General features: G+C 45.4%; 1 protein-coding gene across 12 annotated transcripts in view; it reads left to right on the top strand.

The window, feature by feature from the left end:
* LOC129851117 (inositol 1,4,5-trisphosphate receptor type 1-like) overlaps window positions 1–18,726 on the top strand; it is a 153,710-nt gene that overhangs the window by 47,629 nt on the left and 87,355 nt on the right. For 7 of the 12 annotated variants that reach the window (XM_055917391.1, XM_055917395.1, XM_055917394.1 and 4 more), the window contains 17 exons: window positions 146–336; window positions 539–671; window positions 863–917; window positions 1,048–1,213; window positions 1,545–1,709; window positions 1,814–1,885; window positions 1,999–2,136; window positions 2,352–2,477; window positions 2,588–2,788; window positions 2,956–3,207; window positions 4,873–4,998; window positions 6,070–6,198; window positions 7,689–7,809; window positions 7,998–8,182; window positions 11,901–12,049; window positions 13,194–13,305; window positions 13,933–13,968. In XM_055917391.1, coding sequence (XP_055773366.1) covers window positions 146–336; window positions 539–671; window positions 863–917; window positions 1,048–1,213; window positions 1,545–1,709; window positions 1,814–1,885; window positions 1,999–2,136; window positions 2,352–2,477; window positions 2,588–2,788; window positions 2,956–3,207; window positions 4,873–4,998; window positions 6,070–6,198; window positions 7,689–7,809; window positions 7,998–8,182; window positions 11,901–12,049; window positions 13,194–13,305; window positions 13,933–13,968 — 2,357 coding nt within the window. The remainder of the gene's footprint in view (window positions 1–145; window positions 337–538; window positions 672–862; window positions 918–1,047; window positions 1,214–1,544; window positions 1,710–1,813; window positions 1,886–1,998; window positions 2,137–2,351; window positions 2,478–2,587; window positions 2,789–2,955; window positions 3,208–4,872; window positions 4,999–6,069; window positions 6,199–7,688; window positions 7,810–7,997; window positions 8,183–11,900; window positions 12,050–13,193; window positions 13,306–13,932; window positions 13,969–18,726) is intronic. The other 5 variants (XM_055917402.1, XM_055917399.1, XM_055917398.1 and 2 more) reach the window with 1 other exon arrangement.

Below are 18,726 nucleotides of genomic sequence, written 5' to 3'. Positions count from 1 at the left end.
TTGAGGCGCACTATCTCTCTCTCTCTCTTTCTCAATACACCACCCTTCTATGATGAATCATTATGGAATTGATAAGGTTTGGTTAATGTGTTGTGTGTGAGTAAGTGCCCCATTTCAATTCTGAGGTGTGTGTGTGTGTCCACAGGCAGTAATGTGATGAAGTCTATCCACGGGGTGGGGGAGCTTATGACCCAGGTGGTCCTCAGAGGTGGGGGTTTCCTACCCGTCACCCCCACCCACCAGCCGGAGGAGGGCGTGGTCAAGACCCAGACGGAGCCGGAGAGGGAGGACATCATGGTGATGGACACCAAGCTCAAGATCATCGAGATCCTCCAGGTATCTCCTGCCCTTTTCATCTGGCTTTTCATGTAGATTGTCTGATAATTGTATCCAATTATCATGGCTTTGATTTCCCATAGTATCAAATAAAATTGTATACAAAATCTACGACATATTTTTCTCTGTATGATTACTCTTCGTGGTGAGCTTGAAAGCCTGGTGTTTTAACTAAATTGTGCGTTCTGTTTCTTTCCGCTAGTTCATTCTGAATGTGCGACTGGACTACAGGATCTCCTGCCTACTCTGTATCTTCAAGCGGGAGTTTGATGAGAGTAACCCTCAGGGTGATGGCACACCATCTAGTGCTAGTCAGGATGGAAATAATATGACAGGTCAGCATACTGACAGCCAAAGCCTTGTCCTTATTTGTTACTACTTTTACCCTCAAGCTACTGACCCTACAGACATACCAGATGTTTAATTTCAGAATGATTAAATTAATGTATCGTGTTGATGGTTTCTAAAGGGATGTATGGCCTTCAAAGGGCTCCACAATAATGTAAATGCTTAATTTTCTTTTTAGGGGCTCTAGATTTTGAGAACATTGAGGAGCAGGCAGAGGCGATCTTTGGAGGAAGGTAAACCCTCTCATTTTAAATCTTGATACAATGGAATGCAGTGTCCGTTTCCATAACAACACTGTATTAACACTGGCGTAGGTCTTATGAAAGTATCCCCAGTGTCTGAGCCTGGTGTGTTGTCCTGCAGTGAGGAGAACACCCCTCTGGACCTGGATGACCATGGTGGGAGAACCTTCCTGAGGGTGCTGCTACACCTCACCATGCATGACTATCCTCCCCTGGTGTCTGGGGCCCTCCACCTGCTCTTCAGACACTTCAGCCAGAGACAGGAGGTCCTCATGGCCTTCAAACAGGTAGACCACCGCCCAAACCCATAGGCTCCACAGCCACAAGAACACACAGGTCCTCTGTATCATTGCTCCTCACACTCATCAATAATTTTATCTTTAGTTAGAAAGTCATTTTATGAATTAGCAGCAGTCGTTGGGTTATAAGGCGCTTGAAGGCCTAGCTTGCTCTGAATATTCAACGCCCAGGGGGCGGGGCACAATTGGCCCAGCGTCGTTAGGGTTTAGCCAGGGTAGTCCGTCATTCTAAATAGACTTGCCTAGTTAAATTAAGTTTAAATAAAAAATAAATACAATTAAGTCTACATTCAGGTATATGTCTTCCTCTTCCTTTTAGGTCCAGCTCTTGGTAACCAGCCAAGATGTGGACAACTACAAGCAGATCAAGTCAGACCTAGACCAGCTGCGCTCCATTGTAGAGAAGTCTGAGCTGTGGGTTTACAAGAGGCAGGGGGATGATGACGGAGGGGACGGACCCTCAGAGTCCGACCATAAAAAGAAGGTATTGTTTCAACTGAACTAATGGTTACTGTACATCTGAAGGCTTTCGCTGAATGCTTCACATGAATATGAACAAGCTCTCATTCTAACTCTGTCCATGTGCAGGGGGATTCAGGCAGCTCAGACAAAAAGAAGACGGAAACCACCAGCAGTTACAATTACAGGGTTATGAAAGAGGTACAATCTCTCTCAATTTTCTCTCATTGTTCCATCACACACTGTAAGGAGTCACATCAGATATGTATGAGGTAGTCAGTCTCTGAGCCCCTTCTCTCTTCCCCTCTGTTCAGATCCTGCTGCGGCTCAGTAAGCTGTGTGTCCAGGAGGGAGCGTCAGGGAAGAAGAGTAAGAAGCAGCAGCAGAGACTACTGAGGAACATGGGAGCCCACAGTGTGGTGCTGGAGCTACTGCAGATTCCCTATGAGAAGGTACTGGAAGATAGGATGGGCCAGACCTATACTATCATCACCTCATGCTTTAGAGAGAGAGACTAAAAAGGCATAAAGGCATGAAGCAAGCACTAGAGAATGCATGTCGTAGACTTGTACAATTACGAGGTCAACAATGACATTTGTGGAAGGTTTGAATGATAGCTGCAGCCTTTGGGTTGTGTGTCTGTCTGTACTTGTGATGAACACTTTAGGGTGAGGACGTCCGCATGCAAGAGATCATGAAGCTGGCCCATGAGTTCCTCCAGAACTTCTGTGCAGGGAACCAACAGAACCAGATCCTGCTGCACAAGCACATTAACCTGTTCCTCAACCCAGGGGTGAGTGGACTCCTGGGGTAAGGGTTGGCGCTGTGCTGGGAAGAACCAGTGGTACTCCATCATTCCAATGCCAATAAAGCAGTTAGTTTAATGCTTATCTTTCTCCTCAGATTCTGGAGGCAATCACCATGCAACACATCTTCATGAATAACTTCCAGCTGTGCAGTGAAATCAACGAGCGCGTGGTGCAGCACTTTGTCCACTGCACCGAGACACATGGCCGCCATGTACAGTACCTCAAATTCCTGCAGACCATCGTCAAGGCTGAGAACAAGTTCATCAAGAAGTGTCAGGACACCGTCATGGCTGAGGTGGGACAGGATAATTGCAGTGCACGCATGATTATAATGCAAATGACACACTATGCATTTCTGTAATATAAACTAGCAATACTACCCAAACAAAACTTGCTTTAAAATCTATATGGTGTGTCAGTAGCAGCTGATAAGAACAGTATGTCTGTCTTCCTCCCGCTAAGCTGGTGAACTCGGGCGAGGACGTGCTGGTGTTCTACAACGACCGTGCATCCTTCCAGACCCTGGTCACGATGATGCGGTCGGAACGGGACCGCATGGATGAGAACAGCGCTCTGAGGTACCACATCCACCTGGTAGAGCTGCTGGCTGTCTGCACCGAGGGAAAAAATGTCTACACAGAGATCAAGTGCAACTCCCTGCTGCCTTTGGATGACATAGTGAGGGTGGTCACCCATGAGGACTGCATCCCTGAGGTGAGTGAATGTCGGTTGGGCCAACAGGCAAGCAGGGTAGACCGCTGGAAAGATATGATGAGCCCTATTTGTATATTGTGGAACTCATCTGAACAGATGCTTCTTGAAGCAAGTTAGGCTAAATTATAATTCTAGGTAATTCTATAATGATGTACTGTACTTAGGTAACTCTAAAGTTGTTAAAGGTCAACTGTCTCTTAGAACCAACTTTTCTGGTTTTAAACAGTCTATGTGGCATCAATATGAGTCAGAAACATAAATTCGAGTGTCAAAATTGACTACAAAGTGTAAATAGGATCATTTTGGTCATAAAGTCAGTCTCGTCCAAAACAGAGTTTTGTAAGTGAGTTAGTAATGACTTACTGGATGGTTTTGGTATGGATTACAATCATTGCCCAGTTCCCACTAACAGGAGAGAAGCAGCTGTGCTAATTGCGCTCTATCAGCCATCATTCCAATGCCAATAAAGCAGCTAGTTTAATGCTTATCTTTCTCCTCAGATCATAGCAGCCAGAACCTCCAGACAGTGCACCTCAGACTTTTTTACATAAGAAAACACATCGCTAATGTTATGTTGAAATAACCCTTGGCCCTAAGCTCTTTATGGAGTGGCCACTTGCTGATGTGTTTGATAGTGTCTATCACTCAAGTGTACCACTTTTTGGGGAAAAATTTGAAGAATTGAGACGATCAGAGCGCACTTGTATCCCAACTGCAACTTGTCAATATTCCAAAACCCAGGCATTTGCCAGCATCTTGTGTCCCCCCGCGATCTGTTTTTGTAACATGATTCTTTATGAACACTGCCAGACAGATGCGCACTCTGATAATAGATAGTGAGAAAGTAGTAAAAAACTAAATGGCACCAAAACACAAACTTTGCCACTCCCCAGTGACTTGATAAGCTAATTGTGGCCTGGCTGCTCAATGTGCCTGCTACAGTAGCTACTGCTTGCTAGCTTCATTGACAATCAGAGTTGAAACTACCATCGTTATGTTATAGACTTGTTTTTGTTCTCAGAAATCAGTCCTGAGCTCGTAGCTAGACTTTCCTGACTTGATAGACTGTACGAAGTGCACTGACTAGTTTTCCATGCAATTTCTTTACGTGCGAAATACTACACCAAACACCTAAGTTAGAGCTCTGCAAAAATTTCTACATTTAATTTCAGATTTCTTGATTTATCTTAGATTAATTCTGACTATTTTAACGAAGTGACTATTTTGAAGAAGTGGCTATGTTGTTGATACGGTGACTCAGGAGGGACAGAAAACAGTACCTGCCATGGTATGATTAAGCAATAAGGCCCGAGGGGGTGTGGATACAGCCCTTAGCCGTGCTAAATTGGCCATATACCACAAATCCCAGAGGTGCCTTATTGCTATTATAAACTGGTTACCAATGTAATTAGAGCAGTAAAAATAAATGTTTTGTCATACCCGTGGTATGCGGTCTGATATACCACGGCTGTCAGCCAATCAGCATTCAGGGCTCGAACCACCAGTTAATATGCAAACATTACAGACCCATATCAACCCACACAACCAAGACGGCTCTCATTTGGCTCCTGCTTTGACTTCAGGCCTCTAGCATTTCTTAATGAGCAATCTTCAAAACGAAGCCAAATCACAAAGTCGCCCTTTAATTCTGACCTTCCTCTCCAGGTGAAGATAGCCTACATCAACTTCCTGAATCACTGCTATGTGGACACAGAGGTGGAGATGAAGGAGATCTACACCAGCAATCACATGTGGAAGCTCTTTGAGAACTTCCTGGTGGACATATGCAGGGTAAATAAACACACAACACATCTGTTCCATATCTTATGGCTTGTCAACAGACATGCAGGTGACATGTTACTGATAGCTTGTTGATAGTTTGTTAAGTGTTCTACAGGGAGACTCTCCAAATAAAGTGTTATGGTTGCAAAATTCCGGTAACTTTCCCAAAATCCTCAGGTTTTCCAGAAATCACAAGACGATGCTGAACCAATTGTGCGCTGCCCTATGGGACTCCCGATCACAGTCGGTTGTGATACAGCCCGGGATCGAACCTGGGTCCTCTAGCACTGAGGATGCACATTAAATTGTATTTGTCACATGCGCCGAATACAACAGAATACAACCTTACCATGAAATGCTTACTTACAAACCCTTAACCTACAATGCAGAGTTTTAAAATAGTAAGAAAAATGTGCAAATAAACTAAAGGAAAAATAGGAACACAATATAATAACAATAATGAAGCTATATACAAGAAGTACCGGTACCAAGTCAATGTAGAGGGATACGGGGTAGTCGAGGTAATTGAGGTAATATGTACATGTAGGTAAGGGTAAAGTGACTATTCATAGATAATAAACAGAGAGTAGCAGCAGCGTGTGTGAAGGAATGTGTGTGTGTGTGTGTGTGTCGTCCATATGAATGTTTGTGTGTGTGTGTGTGTGTGTGTGTGTGTGTGTGTGTGTGTGTGTGTGTGTGTGTGTGTGTGTGTGTGTGTGTGTGTGTGTGTGTGTGTTGGAGTGCCAGTGTAGTATGGCTGATTGTGTGGTTAGAGTCCAGTGACTGTACACCGAGCCTGTGTAAGACAGTCAGTGCAACAAATAAGAATAAAATAAGCAGGTCAATGCCAATATTCCGTTCAGCAGTCTTATGGGTTAGGGGTAGAAGCTATTAAGCCTTTTGATCCCAGGCTTGGCGCTCCAGTCCTGCTTGCTGTGCGGTAGCAGAGAGAGCCGTCTATGACTTGTGTGACTGGAGTCATTGAAGTGTTTTAAGGGAGGAAGTGTGATCCAGTGAATGCTCACCCATTACCCACTGTCTGATGAGTCAACCTTGTATATCTGTGTCTGCTGTCTGTAGGTGTGCAACAACACCAGTGACAGGAAGCATGCAGACACGGTTCTGGAGGGTTACGTGACAGAGACGGTCATGAGCATCGTCACCACCTTCTTCAGCTCGCCCTTCTCTGACCAGAGCACCAGTCTGCAGGTAACCATGACTGCAAAACAACACAACTTAAATAACCACCATAACACACAACATGTCACAATCCAAGCAGTTGAATGGTGGATATTCTGAGCTGTCGGATGAAATCTGGTTTCAATAATTTTCTGTTGATAGTGATCTGTGTTAACTTATCGTTTTATAAAGGGCATTCATGAATTCCTCGTCTGTGTGGAAGAAACATTATCCCCGAAGACCCACACACTTACATTTATCATGTAACAAATTTGGCTTCAAATAGGTGGCGCGTCAAGTGTATGTAAGTATGGGTAAATGTCCAGCTGTGGTTAGTTTCCTGTCCCCTGGGTGTGTTCGTTACCAGCAGTCCTAGACTAGCAATAGATTTCATGTGGAACTGAGTCAGCATCTTCCAAGAACCCTTTACAGATGCTGGCGTCTTTAGAATCCTCCCCCGAGTTCCTTCCCAGATCTTTGTTTCGCAAGATGCCATCACTGCTGGGATGTTGTTGCAAACAGCAAGTAGAGAATGGTCAATCACTCTGTGGTCTACTGTAGCCTAAAGAGGTTGGGAGGTGTGTCGTGTGAGGGAGTAGCCCATTGCTTTTCTTGGAAGACTTGTCCACTTCACTCTATGGCTTTTTCAACCACTTGTGGTGTAGGCTAGTAATACCAATGCAGATTAGCTTGTAAGGAATTGGGTTTCCTGTTTTGCAGGAATAGTTTCACTCCCATTAGACTTTATTTGTTTTTGTTTTTCTCATAGTCATTTTCTCACCCTTAAAAACTCCCTCCTCCATCCACCATCCCACATCCCAAGACACTTACAATAATACACGTGTACACAATTTATGTGAAGCACCTAATGATGATATTCATTCCCTTCTATCCCATGACAGGCAAGCATTCTGGGAAAGATAACCGAGGTATATGTTGTACTGTAGGTTTGTGTGCAGCTTGCTTACAGGGTGTCGTTAGGTCCTGATGGTAGTGGTGATACTGTATGTATTAGACATTGGTGCAGCAGAACTGGTTGATACCTGAACTGATTCTGGTGATAACCAACAGCCATACTAGAAGTGATAGACCGTCTTACCTACTGTAGGTGTATAATATAGCACGTCTACAGCACATACGGTTAAAGATTCTAGGATTCTACGGGCAAACAGGAGAAAACGCTTTGAAACAGAAAACATAAATTAGCATTCAGGTAATACCTTGTCAGTTTCAAGCTTTTCTCTGGTTTCTCCCTACAGAACATGACCCGTTTGTGTCTGAGAGCACCCTCACATTGGTGAAACTGTTTTTCAGAGATATGGTCTGAGATAAACCACAAAAGCCTTTGTTGATCACCACTGGGGATTTTAACTTTGGTTAATGTGTAGCTTCTGACTCATCTTTTGACGTCTTCTCTCCTCTCATATCTCCTCTACTTTCTTGTCTGTTTCTATCGGCTCTCTCTATCGCTCTCTTTCTGTCTCTCTCTCTTTCTTTCTCTTTTTTTCTCTCTCCCTCAGACTCGCCAGCCGGTGTTCGTTCAGCTCCTTCAGGGGGTGTTTAGGGTGTTCCACTGTAATTGGCTCACCCCCACTCAGAAGGCCTCAGTTGAGGCCTGTATCAAGGTGCTGTCTGATGTGGGTAAGATACCTACACTTGGCCTCCACCTGTTTCCCAAACATTGTCTTGATAAAGTCTGAGAAATAAATCCAATGAGCTCATTTTGTCTATCAACTACAAAAATATATATATATATTTCAACAACTTTTTAAACTATTGTTAAACAAGCTTCCCTCTTAAGTTGCATCCTACTGTTTCATTGCACACAGCCAAGAGTAGAGCCATTGCCATCCCTGTGGACCTGGACAGCCAGGTGAACAACCTGTTTGTCAAGTCCAACAATGTGGTCACCAAGTCCATCCTGAGCTGGAGGCTCTCTGCTAAGAATGCCCCCAGGAGGGACTCCAACGCCACCACGTCCGTCAGCTACAGGAACATCATAGAGAGGCTACAGGTGAGACTTCATACTGACCATGTCCATCCCCTACAGCAGGGGTCGGGAACCTATGGCTCCCGAGCCAGGTGTGGCTCTTTTGATGATTGCATCTGGCTCGCAGATTTAAAAAAAAAAAAGAGAGATTTTTTATTTTTTTATTTTTTTATTTGATCCCCTTTTCGCCCCAATTTTCGTGGTATCCAATCGCTAGTAATTACTATCTTGTCTCATCGCTACAACTCCCATACGGGCTCGGGAGAGACGAAGGTCGAAAGCCATGCGTCCTCCAAAGCACAACCCAACCAAGCCGCACTGCTTCTTAACACAGCGCCTCCAACACGGAAGCCAGCAGCACCAATATGTCGGAGGAAACACCGTGCACCCACCCCCCTCGGTTAGCGCGCACTGCGCCCGGCCCGCCACAGGAGTCGCTGGAGCGCGATGAGACAAGGATATCCCTACCGGCCAAACCCTCCCTAACCCAGACGACGCTAAGCCAATTGTGCGTCGCCCCACGGACCTCCCGGTCGCGGCCGGCTGTGACAGAGCCTGGGCGCAAACCCAGAGACTCTGGTGGCGCAGCTAGCACTGCGATGCAGTGCTCTAGACCACTGCGCCACCCGGGAGGCCTATTCTCACTTGTTTTAATCCATCCATCGATTTTTCACTGCTCATGTACTGTTCAGGGCTGCAGGAGCAATTGTCCATTATTTTAATTAAATGATACTGGCCTACGTTGGCCGTTGCTAGGTAAAAGAGGTAAACGCCTCCTTTTGAATCAGTCTGCTCGGTCATTAGCTCAAAGCTAACCCTTCAACAAAGAAGATGGCGAAAAGAAAAAAAGATGACGAGTATTGTACATTTCAGGACAAATGGACCGAAGAATTCGCCTTTGTGGAGAGAGCAGGTTCTGCGGTGTGTCTAATTTGCAATGACAAAATTACATCGATGAAACGGTTGAATGTAAATCGGCACTTCGACAAATTCAGAGGCTTATTATACTGACATTTAGTTGAATTCACTTTTAAAATATATTATATGGCTCTCACTGAAATAAATTTCCAAATTATTTGCTTTCATGGCTCTCTTAGTCAAAAAGGTTCCCGACCCCTGCCCTACAGGAACATCATAGTAAGGCTACAGGTGAGACTTCATACTAACCACGTTTAAGCTACAGGGACATCATAGAGGCTACAGGTGAGACTTCATACTGACCATGTCCGTCAGCTACAGGAACATCATAGAGAGACTACAGGTGAGACTCTGGAATATATTGAGGAACTAACATTTACTGTAGCTTTGCATCTAACAGTGGGTTCAAGCCTCGTTCTGACAACATTTGATATGGGTAATCAGGGAATCAGTTTCATTATGATTTTGAATTCAATAACATCCTGCCTCTATTGTTGGGAAAATTAGCCATGACTTCAGGTGCTGAGGTTTTGGAACTCCAGGTCAATTGGCCAATTCATTCCCAGAAATGGAATGCATGGAAGTGCAATAGTAAAGGAAAGACTTGTAATTCCCAAGAAGATTATTACAGAGTTTGTTGCAATTTCTTTGCAGCCAACATACTGAGGATAATAGCAGACAATATTTCCATTCCTATTTGCCCTATTTTCAATTTAAGCCTACTAGAAAGTGTGTGCCCCCAGGCTTGGAGGGAAGAAAAAGTAATTCTGCTACCTAAGAATAGTAAAGCCCCCTTTACTGGCTCAAATAGCCGACCAATTAGCCTGTTACCAACCCTTAGTAAACTTTTGGGAAAAATTGTGTTTGACCAGATACAATGCAATTTTACTGTAAACAAATTGACAACAAACTTTCAGTATGCTTATAGAAAAGGACATTCAACAAGCACAGCACTTACACAAATGATTGGCTGAGAGAAATTGATTATAAAAAGATTGTGGGGGCTGTTTTGTTAGACTTTAGTGTGGCTTTTGCAATTATTGATCATAGTCTGCTGCTGGCAAAAAACATATGTGTTATGGCTTTACACCCCCTGCTATATTGTGGATGAAGAGTTACTTGTCTAACAGAACACAGAGGTTCTTTAATGGAAGGCTCTCCAACATAATCCTGGTAGAATCAGGAATTCCCCAAGGCAGCTGTCTAGGCAATTACATTTTTTCAATCTTTTCTAATGAATTGCCACTGGCTTTGAGTAAAGCCAGAGTGTCTATGTATGCGGATGACTCAACACTATACATGTTAGCTACTACAGCGACTGAAATGACTGCAACAAAAAGTTGCAGTTAGTTTCAGAGTGGGTGGCAAGGAATGAGTTAGTCCTAAATATTTCTAAAAGTAAAAGCACTGTATTTTTGACAAATCGTTCACAAAACCCTAAACCTCAACTAAATCTTATAATAAATAATGTGGAAATTGAGCAAGTTGAGGTGACTAAACTGCTTGGAGTTACCCTGGATTGTAAACTGGCATGGTCAAACATATTGACACAACAGTAGCTAAGATGGGGAAAAGTCTGTCCATAATAAAGATCTGATCTACCTTCTTAATGGCACTATTAACAAGGCAGGTCCTACAGGCCTTAGTTTTGTCGCACCTGAACTACTGTTCAGTTGTGCCACAAAAAAGGACTTAGGAAAATGGCAATTGGTTCAGAACAGGGCAGCACGGCTGGCCCTTGGATGTACACAGAGAGCTAATATTAATAATATGCATGTCAATCTCTCCTGGCTGAAAGTGGAGGAGAGATTGACTTCATCACGACTTTTATTTATGAGCGGTACATGTTGAATGCACCGAGCTGTATGTTTGAACTATTGGCACACAGCTCGGACATCCATGCATACCCCACAAGACATACCACAAGAGGTCTCTTCACAGAACAGACTATGGGAGGCACACAGTACTACATAGAGCCATGACTACATGGAACTTTATTCCACATCAAGTAACTCATGCAAGCAGTACAATTTGATTAAAAAAACAGATACATGTAAATGGAACAGTGGGGGCTGTGAAGCAACACAAACATAGGCATAGACACATGCATACACATACACGACAACATACGCACTATACACACACGTACACAAGGATTTTGTTCTGTAGATATGTGGTAGTTGAGGAGTAGGGACCTGAGGGCACACAATGTGTTGTGAAATCTGGGAATGTATTGTAATGTTTTTAAAATTATATAAACTGCCTTAATTTTGCTGGACCCCAGGAAGAGTAGCTGTTGCTTTGGCAGCAACTAATGGGGATCCATAATTACAGTTTACAGTAACCCTACCAGAATCCCTCCTTCCCTCCCTCCTACTCAAGTCAGTGTCTACATCAACAGACAGTATGGTACAACTGTATCGATTTGCATATTTCCATGGAGTTGATGCTGACTGTGACTCATGGGGATATGTAGCGGGGTTGAGGGGAGCTGTATCGGTCTGTTTTGATGGTTTTTGGTAAACAATGGTTAATTTCTGCTTTTATACGTTTGTCGAGTGAGCAGTCTGAGACAATAAGGTCACAATGTTGACCAGCATGTTTTTCAGTTTTGTCAGCTTCCCTGTATGGGCAGGACTTCAACAGTAGGGGCTGGCACCCAGGCACCAAACTCATAGAGACAGTTAGGTTGGGATCAGACCTACCCTTGATCTAACACTCAGTGTGCCAATGCCCTGAGTTTGCCTGTGCGCTGTTTATGTCCTATCTCTGTTTCTGTTACCCCTCAAACCGTGCCTGTCCTCTGCTCTGCTTTGTGTTGTAGGACATAGTTTCAGCCCTGGAGGACCGTCTGCATCCCCTGGTCCAGGCTGAGCTGTCTGTCCTGGTGGACGTGCTGCATCGCCCTGAGCTGCTGTTCCCTGAGAACACAGACGCCCGCAGGAAATGTGAGAGCGGCGGCTTCATCTCCAAGTAAGACTCCAGTACCCACAAACCATGGCAAGCCACCCACATCAATGACAAGTTTACAAACAATCGACGCGTCTCTTGCCACGTCCAGTGATGGACCATAGTCTGCAATTTTCTTTGAAATTCTGCAATTTCTTCCAAAGCATTCGTATACCAAATAAGGGTTTGTCCACTAGGAAATGACCTAGCTGTGGTTTGACTGGAAAGACTGTACAGTCTCCTGATATTGTCTCAGTGTTCAGGAATGCATGGTGTTAACCTGATCTGAGCTCTTTCATACTGTACCTGTTGTACTGTAACTAGAGTTGGGACACATTTCCCCTGTAGTCTACACAGTAACTGAATTCATCATTGAGCAGGGCGTCCCGCTCCAAACAGGCTAAGTACGGAAGTGACCCAGGGCTTTGTTTTCACATGTCCTACCCTGAGCCTACTGGAGCTCTGGCTCCCTCACACAGTGCTCCCTCCCTCCCCCACACAGGCCAGGACACTCCTGTGTGTGTTGTGCTTGATAAGGGCTGAGATTGGATAACAGGGTGGGAGTTTGGATGTCTGTGCTCCTTGAACAGATGCCGGCTCAGGGATTAGCCTACTGGAAAGGGCCGTAGGGAGGGGGAATTCATACGTGGAGTAGCACGTGAGACACCACCAGTTCACACTGATTCAGGAAACTGACTTACGGTACAAAGGCAATACAGTACAGTACTAGCCTCAATGTGTAGAATACAATGGGACCTTTATGGAAAGCCTGTATGCCAGGAAGAGATTGGGTCTACTGGTTCATTGACGCTTCAGTAGTTGACTCATATACAGGATTGGTAATTTGGATTGAAAGGCTCCTAACCATGAATACAGTAAAACGCAGAACCTGATTGACCGCTCTAAGACCCACGTGAGGTCAAATCTCTACCCAAACATTTACAGCCAATAATAAATTAAGACAATCAATTAGGATTATGCCAAGAAGACCTTTACCCTCATCTCTAAACTACAAGATTAACGGTAATTACTGTAGTAGAATCTCTCTGAAATCAGGGTTTGTTACCACTGTAGTATTTTTTTAGTTGTTGTGGTATGCAGTTCTATGCAGTTCTGTACAGTGCAGTATGTGTGATCCACCTGCCCCTGACCTCTGACCTCTGCCCAGGCTCATCAAACACACCAAACAGCTGCTGGAGGAGAACGAGGAGCGGCTGTGTATCAAGGTGCTGCAGACTCTGAGGGAGATGATGACCAAAGACCGTGGCTATGGGGAGAAGGTAGCTACCTACACTAATATGGCCCTCTTCACCACCTCACAATACTCATCTGGTTCTCTCTACGCTGGGGTTTATCATGAGAGGAAACAGTTACAAGGAGGCCTGGTATTCTGTAGCTCTTTACAGAGGTCAGTGCAGAGGTCTGGGTTTAAGAGCAAAGATGAAGTTGGAGGTTCAGTTTTCCTCTGCTGACCTGTGCCCTCCCCAAGATACTGGGTGTACTTAGGTCTGTGATGGATGGGTTGAGTATTTTGGCTTGGTTTATAACCTACAGTAGCAGTTGCCCTTCTGCAGGAATAAGATGCCAGGGGTGTGTGTATATATGGTATCCTCCGTGCTATTCACAATCACACACTGAGACACGCGCTTAAACAGTAATACACCATAAACAGTAATACACCATTTATGTGCCAATGACTCTCTGTACTAATCTCTGATTAATGCACTTTGTTCTCTCTGCTGTTCTGTTGATACTTACAAATCCATTGCTTTGAGAGGTAGTAACTTGTGTGTTTTTTACTAACTGACATGGTGTGTGTTTCTGTCCAACTGTTTGTCTGTTTCCAGCTGCCTCCCCTCCCCTTAACCCAGCTCTACTAACTCTGCCACTATACTCTTCTCTTCCAGCACATTGCCTTTGATGATGAGATGGATGTGGCTGAGGTTGATCATTTTCCTTCTTTCGTTTGATTTCCGTCTCGTACTAGTGGTGTAGCTAGATGTGCCTGTGCTAAAGTTTTGCTGTATTATGTTATTATGCTGCTGACCTCCGTGAACTCTTCCCCATGCTCTCTCTGTGTCTGTCAGAGTAGCTGCCAGTTGCCGTGCGTTGTACTGTGTAACTGTGCCACCACTAGCATGCTAAGAACTGTCTGGTAATGTTGCCAACTTGCCATACTCCTATGTGTCTTTATTGTAGTCATCTGCTTGAAGTTTAGTTGCTGGTCGTTGTGTACTTCTGTTGTATGAGTGTGTCAGAAGTTGTGTGTCTTTTCAGATTGGACTTGCACATTGTCAATCTTTTATTTTAGGAAACAGTGCATACAGACTGTAATGATAGACCACAATGAACAAAATGAGTCTACACGTCAGTGGACGTAGCCATTTAGTACATAACTGATGGCGTTATGGTTCAGTCATAATGATGTACTTTCTAGCCTTAGCAGCTTTGGAATTTCTGTGGTGAAATACTTAATGGTGCCATTCCTTTCTCCATGTGCACATTTGTTTGTTTGCATTGCCTTTATGCATTTTTTCCCCCTTGTTGTGTTCAATGCACTGTGTCACTTAAGATGTACAGTAATTTGCAGTGCTACACCATATAGTATATTTATATATCCTTTGAATGGGAAAAGTGGAGATATTTATTGTGCAAACTGCAAGCAAATTTGAAACAAGTTCAATTCGGTTTGCAGCTTAACTCACCACTTTCTCCTCACAGAACTGAAGCTAGACAGAACAAATTCCTTTGGAAGGTCAAGTGGTAGGCTATCTGAATGGAGGCAGGACATGAAGAGCCAGCACCCAGGGTTTGGCTTGAGGGGGGAGCAGCAAGGGGGAAGGTTGGTGTCGGGGTGTTGATCATACCCAGTCTTTCTTTGGATGGTGGTCAGAGGGACAGGGCAGGGTGGTTGCCTCTAAGCTCCCCATCACCATTACCACAGCAGGTGTTTGAGTATTTATACACATGGAACTATCCCTTAAACGTAGTGGTGGAAACCAGATCATCCCCACATCCATAGAGGGTAACGGGGTGTTTGTGTGCGCAGGTGTTCTTGCTTTGCGCGTGTGTACTGTATATGTACATCAGGGAGTGTGTCTGTGCGTGCCCTAGAGGAAGTGGAAACTGCAGATATCCTCTTTCTTCCCTTTCGTCTGTCAGGGGACTTTCAGAAAGCCTGAGGCCAGTGCCATATGGGAGGGGCTAATGTGGCATCACATTCTCACTGATGTCATAGAACAGAACACCTCTTTTACTCAGAAGTTGTTCTATTATTATTCCCCTTCTCCATGTCAACGCACCAGACTGTACAGGATACCCCATTGACCAAAACCTATATTGAGAAGGTATGACATTTAAGAGAACAACCTTCAACCACAGGTTATATCGTTTTGTTTTTTTTACCTTTAGAAGGTTTTGTTTAGTATTAGTTGCAGTATTACTGTAGTTATCTTTTTGGTCACAATAACATCATATAGTCAAAACTTGTATTGTATAGTAAATGAGCATGTACACAAGATAGTCATGAGTTACAGCAGTAGAGACTAACTTCCTTTCAGAAAAAAAGGAAAGCAAACAAAGGAGTGAGAGACACTGATAAGAAGGAGAGGTAAACACAGATATCAGTTAGACTGACCGTTGGAGAGTCTACGATCTGAGCTGGATGTCTGCCAGGAGGTCACATGCTCACATGAGTGTCTTCTCTCTCTTTTTCCTCCCTCCATTCCTCCCCCCAGTGTTATCCAGTGATGGAAATCCCCGGCTGCTTCCCCTCCTAAGAAAGGGAGCGAACAGATAGACTACTTCTTTGTTGCCTGAACGGACCCTTCCCATTCGTAGTGTCTGAAGAATGTGTACACCCCACCCACACATCCGGCACGTGCATGGACCCAGGAGGGCCCCCCTATGGGACGCAGTGTCCCAGGCTCCATGCTGATCCAAAGCCCACACTTCCCCTCCACGGCAGAAATGGCAGCAACAGCACTGGGCTGTCTGTCAGTTAGCTTTTAAATTAGCCCTGTGTTCAGCCCGCATTTCTGCTCTGCCCGACATGGCACCTCCTCTGTAGCGTACCCCGCTACAGGCCTGACATATAGTACAGTACTCCCCCTATTCATCTGGGAAGCACTGGGGACTGTAGGTCCGATCCTGTGTGTCTGTGTGTGTGTCATGTGACTCTTTCGCTCCCTTTCCTTGCTGTGTGTGTCCATGCCGGCTGATCGCTATCGTCTCATTATCCCTGGCAAAGTCGCTCTTTCTGTCCCCCTCTCTATTTCTCTCTCTATACCAATCTGTTTCTCTCTGTCTCTCCCTCTTCTCTCCCCTCATGGCTATTCTGCATCACTCAGTGCTGGTGTTCTCTCTGCCTCAGTATGTCCCTGCTTGTCCTCAGCTATCCTCAGAGCTTCTGCAGTGTTTGTGAGGTGAGGGGACCCTAGTTGTTTCTCTGATCCCCTCCAACAGGGGGAACTATAGGCTTTTCTGCTTGCCGTGCAGCTCTGTCCCAGTTTCCATGTAGCCTGCTTCATCCTGCACGATTCTTGTGCTCCCGCCAGCTCTCAGGCAGCGGTTACATAAGAGCTAACGTTATTTTTCCCCCTGGAATTCAGACTCTCCACTGATGTGTGACCTTCAGCAGTAATTGCCAGTAAAAGTGCGGCAGGGCTGTTTACTGAAAGACTGGCAGTGCCTCGTGTTGGGCGGCGCTGGGGCGAGCAAGGGAGCGTGGCAAGGGAGGGCAGGAGTACAGGGCATTGCACAGCCTACACCTGTTAACTGTTTCAGGGTGTGGGGCACTGCACAGCCTACACCTGTTAACTGTTTCAGGGTGGGGGGCACTGCACAGCCTACACCTGTTAACTGTTTCAGGGTGGGGGGCACTGCACAGCCTACACCTGTTAACTGTTTCAGGGTGGGGGGCACTGCACAGCCTACACCTGTTAACTGTTTCAGGGTGTGGGGCACTGCACAGCCTACACCTGTTAACTGTTTCAGGGTGGGGGGCACTGCACAGCCTACACCTGTTAACTGTTTCAGGGTGGGGGGCACTGCACAGCCTACACCTGTTAACTGTTTCAGGGTGGGGGGCACTGCACAGCCTACACCTGTTAACTGTTTCAGGGTGGGGGGCACTGCACAGCCTACACATGTTAACTGTTTCAGGGTGGGGGGCACTGCACAGCCTACACATGTTAACTGTTTCAGGACCACCTCTGGTCCACGGAAGACCACTGATGTAATGGTATCAGACAAGAACAAAGGATATCATCTCTCTGTCCTCCCCCTTTATCCCCTATGATTATCCCCTCTACCTGCTTATTTACTGTACTCTCTAGGCTATAATCTTCCATGCTAGGAGATATCCATGCTAGGAGATACCCGCCTCCCGGGTGGCGCAGTGGTCTAGGGCACTGCATCGCAGTGCTAGCTGCGCCACCAGAGTCTCTGGGTTCGCGCCCAGGCTGGGCTGGGTTCGCGCCCAGGCTCTGTCGCAGCCGGCTGCAACCGGGAGGTCCGTGGGGCGACGCACAATTGGCATAGCGTCGTCCGGGTTAGGGAGGGTTTGGCCGGTAGGGATATCCTTGTCTCAGTATGTAAAATGTAATAAAATGTATGCACTCTACTGTAAGTCGCTCTGGATAAGAGCGTCTGCTAAATGACTAAAATGTAAAAATGTAAAAAATATGAGGGGGATCAGCGGGGGATGGGGGCCAGGGACGGGTAGTTACTGCTAGGGTTCTGATGACAGTCCTGTCACTAGACGAAAGGCCAGGCAGGTTATATAAAACAGAAAGAAGGGGGTGGTGTCATTCATCTTCACACCTTGAGACAAGTGCAGAGACTGGTGGAACCTCTGTGGTGGAATCCTTTCATCTTTCCACTGCTGAAATGTGGCAGTAACTTACAGATGACCTTATGTTTGTAGTGATTCAGCCCATTATACTACTATATACTATACTACTATATAGTCGACGTCATATAGTCTGAGAAAACGTATAAGTGGAACTAATGTTGACAGTCATGGGTCGAGCTGTGTCTAGGGCTGATGCCAGCAGTTCCATGGGGAAATTATTGGCGACCCTGCCCCAGTAACTGTGCGTTCAAGATGGCTCTAACGCCCAGGAAGCGCCGATTCAACCTCCCATTGAATGTCAAAATACACTGCTCAAAAAAATAAAGGGAACACTTAAACAACACAATGTAACTCCAAGTCAATCACACTTCTGTGAAATCAAACTGTCCACTTAGGAAGCAACACTGATTGACAATAAATTTCACATGCTGTTGTGCAAATGGAATAGACAAAAGGTGGAAATTATAGGCAATTAGCAAGACACCCCCCAAAACAGGAGTGATTCTGCAGGTGGTGACCACAGACCACTTCTCAGTTCCTATGCTTCCTGGCTGATGTTTTGGTCACTTTTGAATGCTGGCGGTGCTCTCACTCTAGTGGTAGCATGAGACGGAGTCTACAACCCACACAAGTGGCTCAGGTAGTGCAGCTCATCCAGGATGGCACATCAATGCGAACTGTGGCAAAAAGGTTTGCTGTGTCTGTCAGCGTAGTGTCCAGAGCATGCAGGCGCTACCAGGAGACAGGCCAGTACATCAGGAGACGTGGAGGAGGCCGTAGGAGGGCAACAACCCAGCAGCAGGACCGCTACCTCCACCTTTGTGCAAGGAGGTGCACTGCCAGAGCC

Source organism: Salvelinus fontinalis, chromosome 3 (assembly GCF_029448725.1).
Source record: "Salvelinus fontinalis isolate EN_2023a chromosome 3, ASM2944872v1, whole genome shotgun sequence".
NCBI lineage: Eukaryota > Metazoa > Chordata > Actinopteri > Salmoniformes > Salmonidae > Salvelinus > Salvelinus fontinalis.
This window is presented reverse-complemented; position numbering and strand designations above follow the sequence as displayed.